General features: G+C 37.1%; 1 protein-coding gene across 1 annotated transcript in view; it reads right to left on the bottom strand.

Moving 5' to 3' along the window:
* The window catches only part of LOC128657434 (extracellular calcium-sensing receptor-like), a 106275-nt gene that overhangs the window by 10850 nt on the left and 82745 nt on the right, over nucleotides 1-12680 (bottom strand). The window contains exon 5 of the mRNA XM_053711786.1: nucleotides 10643-10766. Within this exon, the coding sequence (XP_053567761.1) occupies nucleotides 10643-10766 (124 nt within the window). The remainder of the gene's footprint in view (nucleotides 1-10642; nucleotides 10767-12680) is intronic.

Genomic DNA, 12680 nt, shown 5'->3' with positions numbered 1-12680 from the left:
TATTTAGTATTTTTTTTTGTAAGTAAGCCTAGAAAAGCTTTTAGAATTGGTAAAAATCTCTTGAGCAACGCTTACACTGGTCTGTGTATAGAACAACTTAGCGTTAAAGCTTTCACATAAATACGAAACACAACCATAGATCTTAGATTTGTGGAAGGTTTATTTCTGTTGATACACCTATAATCATGTTGTTATTAGTATGCTGCATAGATAAGATAGTATAAGATACTGCTAAAAAGGTCCATGCATTGCATAATCTCTTGTTAAAGATCTATTAAGGATAGCGTCTAGAAAGGAAGGGGGTGCACTGTTCTGTGGAAGTCAGATAAGTAATTCCTTCTCTGTGTGGGTTTTTCACTTTTTTTTTTTCTTACACTTGCTACACTAAGGGTATTCACTATTAATAGGTAACATAGTGGTCTCTTTATTGAAGGTATCTAGTATAATTGAGGCAAAATTACTTAGTGTAAACATAGGCACTACACGCACTAGTTGACTTGTTCTTTGTGTTGGATACGCACACTTGCTACATATGGAGAAATTTGTTCACACTGTTAAAGCAAAATCGCCGGTAATGGCTCCTAAAAAAGATAAAAAGGGTAAGCTAGGCGCTACATTGCAAGAGAGTATAGTGGAAGAAAACAGTACTTTAAAGATGGATACAGATTCACAAGTTTTAGTTAAAGCTATATATGATGCAATGAGCCCTCAATTTGAGCAGATACGACAAGATATGCTTTCACTCACAAATGAGATACATTCCTTTAATAATAGGATTGAAGCAGCTGAATTACGAATATATAGATATTGAGGACAGAATGAATATTGCAGAACAGGATACAGGTTTTTATAGATCTTCCTTAAAAAAAACTTCAGGACAGGATAGATGATCTCGAGGATAGATCTAGGAGGAATAATCTCAGAATTATCGGTATCCCAGAGACAACAGATTATATAGATCTTAAAAAATTTATGACAGAAAAACTCCCTTTAATTCTGGAAATGCCAGGCCCAAAGCGGCAGTTAATAATTGAAAGAATCCACAGAATAGGCCAGGAAAAACTTGGGTCAGATGGTGTTAAGTTGGCTAGACCGGTTATCGTTAAGATGCTCAACTTTCAAGATAAAGTTGATTTATTAAATGCATATCGTAAAAAGAAAGAGGTCATGCTGGAGGGTGCTAGACTACTTATTTTTCAAGATTATTCTGTAGAAAACATAATTTATGTAAGAACTTACCTGATAAATTCATTTCTTTCATATTAGCAAGAGTCCATGAGCTAGTGACGTATGGGATATACATTCCTACCAGGAGGGGCAAAGTTTCCCAAACCTCAAAATGCCTATAAATACACCCCTCACCACACCCACAATTCAGTTTAACGAATAGCCAAGAAGTGGGGTGATAAGAAAAAAGTGCGAAAGCATATAAAATAAGGAATTGGAATAATTGTGCTTTATACAAAAAAATCATAACCACCACAAAAAAGGGCGGGCCTCATGGACTCTTGCTAATATGAAAGAAATGAATTTATCAGGTAAGTTCTTACATAAATTATGTTTTCTTTCATGTAATTAGCAAGAGTCCATGAGCTAGTGACGTATGGGATAATGACTACCCAAGATGTGGATCTTTCCACACAAGAGTCACTAGAGAGGGAGGGATAAAATAAAGACAGCCAATTCCTGCTGAAAATAATCCACACCCAAAATAAAGTTTAATGAAAAACATAAGCAGAAGATTCAAACTGAAACCGCTGGCTGAAGTACTTTTCTACCAAAAACTGCTTCAAAAGAAGAAAATACATCAAAATGGTAGAATTTGGTAAAAGTATGCAAAGAGGACCAAGTTGCCGCTTTGCAAATCTGATCAACCGAAGCTTCATTCCTAAACGCCCAGGAAGTAGAAACTGACCTAGTAGAATGAGCTGTAATCCTATGAGGCGGAGTGTTACCCGACTCAACATAGGCAAGATGAATTAAAGATTTCAACCAAGATGCCAAAGAAATGGCAGAAGTTTTCTGGCCTTTCTAAAACCGGAAAAGATAACAAATAAACTAGAAGTCTTTCGGAAAGACTTAGTAGCTTCAACATAATATTTCAAAGCTCTAATAACATCCAAAGAATGCAACGATTTCTCCTTAGAAGTCTTAGGATTAGGACATAATGAAGGAACCACAATGTCTCTACTAATGTTGTTGGAATTCACAACTTAGGTAAAAATTCAAAAGAAGTTCGCAACACCGCCTTATCCTGATGAAAAATCAGAAAAGGAGACTCACAAGAAAGAGCAGATAATTCAGAAACTCTTCTGGCAGAAGAGATGGCCAAAAGGAACAAAACTTTCCAAGAAAGTAATTTAATATCCAATGAATGCATAGGTTCAAATGGAGGAGCTTGAAGAGCCCCCAGAACCAAATTGAAACTCCAAGGAGGAGAAATTGACTTAATGACAGGCTTTATACGAACCAAAACTTGTACAAAACAATGAATATCAGGAAGAATAGCAATCTTTCTGTGAAAAAGAACAGAAAGAGCAGAGATTTGACCTTTCAAGGAACTTGCGGACAAACCCTTATCTAAACCATCCTGAAGAAACTGAAATATTCTCGGTATTCTAAAAGAATGCCAAGAAAAATGATGAGAAAGACACCAAGAAATATAAGTCTTCCAGACTCTATAATATATCTCTCTGGATACAGATTTACGAGCCTGTAACATAGTATTAATCACAGAGTCAGAGAAACCTCTTTGACCAAGAATCAAGCGTTCAATCTCCATACCTTTAAATTTAAGGATTTCAGATCCTGATGGAAAAAAGGACCTTGAGACAGAAGGTCTGGTCTTAACGGAAGAGTCCACGGTTGGCAAGAGGCCATCCGGACAAGATCCGCATACCAAAACCTGTGAGGCCATGCCAGAGCTACCAGCAGAACAAACGAGCATTCTTTCAGAATCTTGGAGATTACTCTTGGAAGAAGAACTAGAGGCGGAAAGATATAGGCAGGATGATACTTCCAAGGAAGTGATAATGCATCCACTGCCTCCGCCTGAGGATCCCGGGATCTGGACAGATACCTGGGAAGTTTCTTGTTTAGATGAGAAGCCATCAGATCTATTTCTGGAAGTTCTCACATTTGAACAATCTGAAGAAATACCTCTGGGTGAAGAGACCATTCGCCCGGATGCAACGTTTGGCGACTGAGATAATCCGCTTTCCAATTGTCCATACCTGGGATATGAACCGCAGAGATTAGACAGGAGCTGGATTCCGCCCAAACCAAAATTCGAGATACTTCTTTCATAGCCAGAGGACTGTGAGTCCCTCCTTGATGATTGATGTATGCCACAGTTGTGACATTGTCTATCTGAAAACAAATGAACAACTCTCTCTTCAGAAGAGGCCAAGACTGAAGAGCTCTGAAAATTGCACGGAGTTCCAAAATATTGATCGGAAATCTCACCTCCTGAGATTCCCAAACCCCTTGTGCCGTCAGATACCCCCACACAGCTCCCCAACCTGTAAGACTTGCATCTGTTGAGATTATAGTCCAGGTCGGAAGAACAAAGAAGCCCCCTGAACTAAACGATGGTGATCTGTCCACCATGTCAGAGAGTGTCGTAAAATCGGTTTAAAGATATTAATTGAGATATCTTTGAGTAATCCCTGCACCATTGGTTCAGCATACAGAGCTGAAGAGGTCGCATGTGAAAACGAGCAAAGGAGATCGCATCTGATGCGGCAGTCCTAAGACCCAACATTTCCATGCATAAGGCTACCAAAGGGAATGGTTGTGACTGAAGGTTTTGACAAGCTAATATCAATGATAAACTTCTCTTGTCTGACAAGGACAGAGTCATAGACACTGAATCTATCTAGAAACCTAAAAAGGTTACCCTTGTCTGAGGAATCAATGAACTGATTGGTAAATTGATCCTCCAACCATGAACTTGAAGAAACAACACAAGTCGATTTGTATGAGATTCTTCGAAAATGAGAAGACTGAGCAAGTACCAAGATATCGTCCAAATAAGGAAATACCAAAACCCTGTTCTCTGATTACAGAAAGAAGGGCACCGAGAACCTTTGAAAAAAATTCTTGGAACTGAGGCTAGGCCAAACGGTAGAGCCACAAAACTGGTAATGCTTGTCTAAAAAGAGAATCTCAGACACTAAAAGTGATCTGGATGAATCGGAATATGCAGATACACATCCTGTAAATCTATTGTAGACATATAATGCCCTTGCTAAACAAAAGGCAGGATAGTCCTACAGTAACCATGTTGAATGTTGGTATCCTAACATAACGATTCAATAATGATAGATTCGGAACTGGTCTGAAGGAATTGACCTTCTTTGGTACAATGAAGAGATAAAATAAAACCCCAGCCCCTGTTCCAGAACTGGAACTGGCATAAATACTCCAGCCAACTCTAGATCTGAAACACATTTCAGAAATGCTGAGCCTTTGCTGTGTTAACTGGGACACGGGAAAGAAAAAAATCTCTTAGCAGGAGGCCTTAACTTGAAGCCAATTCTGTACCTTTCTGAAACAATGTTTCTGAAACCAGAGATTAAGAACGGAATTGATCCAAATTGAAGAAAACGTAATCTGCCCCATACCAGCTGAGCTGGAATAAGGGCCGCACCTTCATAGGTACTTAGGAGCTGGCTATAGGTTTCTATAAGGCTTGGATATATTCCAAACTGGAAATAGTCTCCAAACTGATACCGCTCCTGAGGAAGAAGGATCAGGCTTTTGTTCCTTGTTGTGAGGAAAGGAACGAAAATGATTATTTACCCTGGAAAGAAAGGGAAAGCAAGGTTGACTTAGAAGACATATCAGCATTCCAAGTTTAATCCATAAAGCTTTTCTAGCTAAAATAGCTAGAGACATATACCTGACATCAACTCTAATGATATCAAAAAGATGGTATCACCAATAAAATTATTAGCATGTCATAGAAAAATAATAATGCTATAAAATTATGATCTGTTACTTGTTGCGCTAAAGCTTCTAACCAAAAAGTTGAAGCTGCAGCAACATCCGCAAAAAATATAGCAGGTCTAAGAAGATTACCTGAACATAAGTAAGCTTTTCTTAGAAAGGATTCAATTTTCCTATCTAAAGGATCCTTAAATGAAGTACTATCTGCCGTAGGAATAGTAGTACATTAGCAGGAGTAGAGACAGCCCCATAACCTTAGGGATTTTTGTCCCAAAAAACTCTAATCTGTCAGATGGCACAGGATATAATTTGCTTAAACGTCTAGAAGGAGTAAATAAATTACCCAAATTATTCCATTCCCTGGAAATTACTTCAGAAATAGCATCAGGGAGATAAAACACTTCTGGAATAACTACAGGAGATTTAAAAACCTTATTTAAACGTTTACATTTAGTATCAAGAGGACCAGAATCCTCTATTTCTAATGCAAATAACACTTCTTTAAGTAAAGAACGAATAAATTCCATCTTGAACAAATACAAAGATTTATCAGCATCAACCTCTGAGACAGAAACCTCTGAACCAGAAGAACCATTATCAGTATCAGAATGATGATGTTCATTTAAAAATTCATCTGAAAAAAGAGAAGTTTTAAATGACTTTTATGTATACTAGAAGGAGAAATAACAGACATAGCCTTCTTAATGGATTTAAAAAATAAAATCTCTTATGTTATCAGGAACACTCTGAAAATTAGATGTTGACGGAACAGCAACAGGTAATGTAACAGTACTAAAGGAAATTTTATCTGCATTAATAAGTTTGACATGACATGTAAAACAAACAACAGCTGGAGAAACAGATACCAAAAGTTTATAGCAGATACACTTAGCTTGGTAGCTCCAGCACTGTGCAGTGATTTTCCTGAAGTATCTTCTGACTCAGTTGCAACGTGGAACATCTTGCAATATGTAAAAGAAAAAAACAACATATAAAGCAAAATTGATCAAATTCCTTAAATGACAGTTTCAGGAATGGGAAAAAAATGCCAGTGAACAAGCTTCTAGCAACCAGAAGCAATAAATAATGAGACTTAAATAATGTGGAGACAAAAATGACGCCCATATTTTTTAGCGCCAAAAAAGACGCCCACATTATTTGGCGCCTAAATGCTTTTGGCGCCAAAAATGACGCCACATCCGGAATGCCGACATTTTTGCCGCAAAAAAACGTCAAAAAATGACGCAACTTCCGGCGACACGTATGACGCCGGAAACAGAAAAAAAAAAATTTGCGCCAAAAAAGTCCGCGCCAAGAATGACGCAATAAAATGAAGCATTTTCTGCCCCCGCGAGCCTAACAGCCCACAGGGAAAAAGTCAATTTTTTTAAGGTAAGAAAAAATGAATGAAACAAATGCATTTATCCCAAATATGAAACTGACTGTCTGAAAAATAAGGAATGTTGAACATTCTGAGTCAAGGCAAATAAATGTTTGAATACATATATTTAGAACTTTATAAACAAAGTGCCCAACCATAGCTTAGAGTGTCACAGAAAATAAGATTTACTTACCCCAGGACACTCATCTACATGTTTGTAGAAAGCCAAACCAGTACTGAAACGAGAATCAGCAGAGGTAATGGTATATATAAGAGTATATCGTCGATCTGAAAAGGGAGGTAAGAGATGAATTTCTACGACCGATAACAGAGAACCTATGAAATAGACCCCGTAGAAGGAGATCACTGCATTCAAATAGGCAATACTCTCCTCACATCCCTCTGACATTCACTGCACGCTGAGAGGAAAACAGGGCTCCAACTTGCTGCGGAGCGCATATCAACGTAGAATCTAGCACAAACTTACTTCACCACCTCCATCGGAGGCAAAGTTTGTAAAACTGAATTGTGGGTGTGGTGAGGGGTGTATTTATAGGCATTTTAAGGTTTGGGAAACTTTGCCCCTCCTGGTAGGAATGTATATCCCATACGTCACTAGCTCATGGACTCTTGCTAATTACATGAAAGAAACGTCTACTCGTCGTAAGGTAATGGCTCCCCTGTGTACACGTATTATCAAGAAAGGGTATGAAGCCTTTTTATTATATCCTGCTAGGATTAAAGTACTCAAAAATAATTCATGGTTTATACTAAACACACAACAAGAAGCAAATACATTTTTAGAGGAATCTGAATAAGAAGGGTACAGAGTTGCAAATTTGTATTAGGCTTACCATTCTGATATAACAATGGAAATCATATTAGGTATAGGTTTTAAAAGATTGTTTATATGTACGTGTGGTTTTTTGTTCTCTGTTGTTTGTTTTTTTGTTTTTTTGGGCCCTCTCACTCTCCGCCTGCTCGCAGCATTTTTACTCTTGTATCTCCACTGCATGTTTTTTGTGCGATTTAAATGTTCCTTGCACAATGGAAATGGCAAGGTTAGCCACTATAGTCCCACTAAATAAATGTGTGATAAAGTGAATATAGAATTAGTATCATGGAATGTAAGAGGTATTACCTCGCCAATCAAAAGAAAAATGATAATTAAAAATTTGAAGAAACTTAGATGCAATATTGCTTTTTTACAGGAAACATATATCCTGCAAAATAAGGCTAATAAATTACGCACAGATTGGGTTGGTGAAGTCTTTGCCTCTACAGGGGCAGTCAGGAAACAAGTGACAGATTCTCTTCAGGCACTTTTCAATGCTTATTATGTCCAGGGACATCCTATTTCGGCCAATTTCTCAGCCTCACTAATTGTCCTAATTCCAAAAAAGGGTAAGAATATGGAAAATCTAGACTCATATCGCCCAATTTTGTTGCTGAATACGGATTATAAATTGTTAGCAAGTATTCTGGCCGCCAGATTACAGAAAATTCTGTCTAACCTAATCCACTCAGATCAAACGGGTTTTTTAAAAGGAAGATCTTCATTTTTGAATCTGAGGAAACTGCTATTAACAGTAGAGTCTCACTATATAAGAAAGAAATTAAATAAGATCAATCTAGAGGATAAGGCGATTATTGCCCTAGACGCCGAAAAGGCATTTGATTCTATTAGCTGGGGGCATTTGTGTTTCACGTTAGAGCAATTTGGCTTTAAAGGCCCTTTTCTCTCATTTATTCAGGCCTTATATGACAAACCAAGGTCTGCCTTAATCATCAATGGGGCATGTACAGAATACTTTCAACTGTTTCGGGGTACTCGACAGGGTTGCCCGTTGTCACCGCTTCTTTTTAACCTTAGTATCGAACTGTTAGCTATTGCTTTACGTAATACCATTAAAGGGCTAGAAGTGGGCGGTGTAGATGTCCAAATATCATTATATGCGGATGATCTCCTTGTATTTCTTGCTAATACGCGGGAAAGTGTACCCGCACTTTTGCGATTACTTGATGATTACGGCTCATTTTCTGGATATGCAATAAATTCAAAGAAATCAGAAATACTGTGGTTAAATCGTAGTAGAGGCCCATATCCTTCATTTCCCTTTAAAGAAGTTAAAAGCATAAAATACTTAGGAATTTGTGTGTCTACTTGCCCGGAGGAGTGGTACCAGGCTAATTTCGCTGGGGTGATTAAGAAAATCATGGAAGACATGTTAAAATGGGCATCCTTTCCTTTATCTCTGGCGGCCAAGATCAATTTATTCAAAATGATTGCGTTACCCAAATTATTATATGTGATGCAAAATATTCCACTCTTTCTTCATAAGGCAGGCGTAAAGCGGTTCAATACTGCACTTGGGCGCTTTTTATGGGGCAACATGAAACCTAAGCTATCTTTAAAAAGGCTTAGTCAGTCGAAAGAAATGGCAGGGCTCAATCTTCCCTCAATTTATAAATATAACCTTGCTTGCCTAGTCAAAATTGTTCCAGACTGGCTTCTGGATAAAGGGTTTCTAGCCCTTAGAGATATTGAAATGGGATTCTTTAAGCCCTTTTCCTTAAAGGCATTAGTTCATATATATCCAAAGGATTGGCCTCCCATGCTTAAAAAAATGCATTCCTTTAAAAACCCTATGCTCGCATGGCAAAAATTATGTCGCGAACTGGATATTAATTTTCACTGTTCTAAGTTCTTACCTATACAAAATAACTCTGTATTTCCCGCAGGTCATGATACAGAAGTCTTCAAAAGATGGAAAACAAATGGCTTTGAGTTCTTTGTTCAGTGTATAGATATGCAAAAAAATACCTTATACACGTTTAATGATCTGAAGGAGAAATATAATCTCTCCAATCGAGATTTATTTGGGTATTTTCAGATTAGACATTTCCTTAATACTTTGCAGTGGGAAGACTTTCATAAAAATTGGGAAAGAGTGTATATGGCATTAAATGTTTTTCAAAAGGGTAAAGTGTCCATTTCTCAATGGTATAATCTATTACTACTTAAAGAAGGCCAGATCACGGTGGAGCATTTGTGCACAAAATGGTCCATGGATATTGAGGGCATAGAGAATAAGATAATTGCAAAGAGTATTTCTAAAGTATGGGCGGCTACTCCGCAATTGTCCTGGCGTGAATCTCATATCAAGTTAATTAATAGAGCATATATTACCCCAGAAGATCTAGGAAGGTGGAATAAAACGCAAGTCTATGAATGCTTTAGGTGTAGATAACCTAAAGCTAATCTGATTCACTGTATTTGGGCATGTCCTAAGGTTAACCAATTCTGGGCTAAAGTTGCATTTTGGCTGTCAAAAATTTTAAAACATGAAGTTATCTTGAATAAGCTTGAAGTTGTTTTCTTAAAGAACTATAATAGGGAAGAGAATACAATATTTATTAATTTTATAATATTATGTGCAAGAAATGTTATTTTTTCCTCCTGGAAGTCTACTAAAAAGCCCGCACTATCTGTGCTCCTTAATATGTTAGATACTAAATTAGTTTTGGAACAATATGAAACATCTAGTGGCGCAGAAAATGAAAATGAAATTGATCTCTTTTTTGAGAAATGGAGTAATTACATATTCTCAAATTCAGTAGAAATACAAAAGAGATTCATAGCCCCTTTTAAAAATTCCGTTTGGATTCAAAATGCATTATTAAGGGGAGAAATTACAAGTGAGGCTGTTATATAGCATTAGGAGTCGCAGGTTAGGGAGGTTTATGGGGAGTGCCCCCTTTTTTTTTTTTTTTTTGTTTGTCTGTTTTTTGTATTGTCTTGCCTGGTCTTGTTTTGTTTTGTTTTACTGTGTTATCTTGTTTTGATCTGTTCTGCTTGGTTTTGTTGTGTCATGTCAGGTTCTGGCTTGTCTTGTCTTACCTAGACTGAGGCTGTGGTGGTATTCTTGTATACTTGATGCGCCATAATATCCTGGTGTTTTTATTTTGTATTTTCGCTTTGTTTCTTTTCACTTTTTTTTCTTCTGCTTAGGTCCAGATACTGTCATTAGTAACGTCTTGCCTAAGAACCTATGAGTGTATCTTTATTGGATTGTCTAATTAAGCATTACCTTGCCATTTCTTTTTAAGGTTCATGTTGCTTGATGTGCTACATTATGTCTATGATATTGTTGTTTATTGTTTTTTTCTCTTTTTTCTTTTTTTTTCTTCCTTTTCTGGACTGTACAATTAAGCATTACTTTGTTAATTGCTATTATGTTTCATGTTTTCTGTAAAAAACAATAAATATATTTAAAAAAAACAAAAAAACTATTATTACAATATATATACCTGTTCCATTTGCAATCTCTCCTTCAGGACATGGGATACAAATAAAGCAGCAAACCGGTTGACCCTGCAAGATGCTTTTTCTAAATCCTGGCTTACAAATCATACTACATTCTGAGCGTGGAGGCTGTAAAATGGGAGAACAGTAATTGAAGTAAAATGGGAGAACAGTAATTGAAATAAAATGGGAGAACAGTAATTGAAGTAAAATGGGAGAACAGTAATTGAAGTAAAATGGGAGAACAGTAATTGAAGTAAAATGTAATGCAATATTTCTATAAACAAGAGGCAATGGAGCATTTTCAAAGAAACCGTAACATCCACAATGATCAGAATATATCTAAGACCACCTATACCCAGTGGTAAGGAATCAATCTAATCAGTTTGAATAGATTCCCCAAGGCATTTATAAATGGGGCTCTTAGGCCTCTATTTATCAAAGTCTGGCGGACCTGATCCGACACTGCGGATCAGGTCCGCCAGACCTCGCTGAATACGGCGAGCAATACGCTCGCCGTATTCAGCATTGCACCAGCAGCTCACAGGAGCTGCTGGTGCAATGCCGCCCCCTGCAGACTCGCGGCTAATCGGCCGCCAGCAGGGGGTTGTCAATCAACCCGATTGTACTCGATCGGGTTTATTTCCGGCGATGTCTGTCCGCCTGCTCAGAGCAGGCGGACAGGTTATGGAGCAGCGGTCTTTGTGACCGCTGCTTCATAACTGCTGTTTCTGGCGAGTCTGAAGACTCGCCAGAAACAGGGGCCATCAAGCTCCATTTGGAGCTTGTTAAATAGAGGCCTTAGTGTTTATATCCTGTGGGACAGGATATAGCTTGGTGCATGCATACACATTATTTCCAAGCCTGTTTAAGGGAGAGGCTGTAAGATCCCTCTTGTATTAATTCTATCAGTTTTGATTTGCTCACACCTATCACATTAATATAGACTGAATTCCACCAGAACCTTTCTAGGAGTTAAATGCTCAGAGTTAATGCATTCTGTACTCCATCTTTAGTATCTGTACAGATTAGTCCCTGTATATTTATGTGCCACGCTGGTTTAGTAACAAAACTCATCAAGGGCTTAAAGGGGCAGTAAACTCCCTGTAATTACAATTTTTGTTTGCAGTCATGCAATAAATTAACATATTAGGTGAGTGTAAATATATATATTTTTAAAATAGGAATAACACCTATTTGATGCAATTGTTTTTTAATAGCCAAACTCCAGCTATTACTTGCCTTATCCAGTAGCAGGAGCCAACCCAGACTTGCCTTCTGGAGAAGATATGGGTAGACATAGTCATTATGTTGGCAAAACATACTCTATCATATGATCTCTGGCAAAGTCAATTACAGAAGCCTGTTACGTGCACTATAACTATTTTCAGGTTTAAATTAAAGAAAAGGGGGGAAAGTAAATAGTAAAAGTATATTGCAAAGTTGTTGTATTATGCATTATTAAACATTTTATATTTAAATTTTAAGGTGTTTACTGTCCCATTAAGATCATTTTATTTACAAGGCAATATTGTTGTTGTTATTATTATTATTATTATTAATATTATTATAATTATTATCAGGTTTCAATGCCCAATAAGTAAACAATGCTCTGCCCAGTAAACATCATTTGTTATTTAGTTAACGTGATAGAAAAATCCAATTTGAAATGTGCAAGAATACATTTCAGTGTTAAATAGAAGCATTTTTGCAAAATACTTCTATTAGCAAAAATGCTTCTAGTAAATGTTATTATTTTGTCAGAAGCATACGCACATATGCTACATGTGACTAGAGGATCAGGACTACAGTTTTGTCTATTAAATCAGTGAAGTTATAATTGTTGTCATATTTGTGTCAATTTGTTTAAATGCTGGAGCACAGGCCCTGACAGCATACGTGTATAAGCCACTGAAAACAGTAATAACTTTAAATAGAAATGTTTGCTAATAGAAGCATAGTGCAAAAATGCTTCTATTTAAAATGTAAATGCTCCCGTGCACACTTTAATGTTGACCTTTCTATGCCTTTAAATAGTTATTT

The sequence above is a fragment of the Bombina bombina genome, chromosome 4 (assembly GCF_027579735.1).
Source record: "Bombina bombina isolate aBomBom1 chromosome 4, aBomBom1.pri, whole genome shotgun sequence".
NCBI classification, from domain to species: Eukaryota; Metazoa; Chordata; class Amphibia; order Anura; family Bombinatoridae; genus Bombina; species Bombina bombina.
Note: the sequence above shows the minus strand (reverse complement) of the source record. Positions and strands in the feature narration are given on the sequence as shown.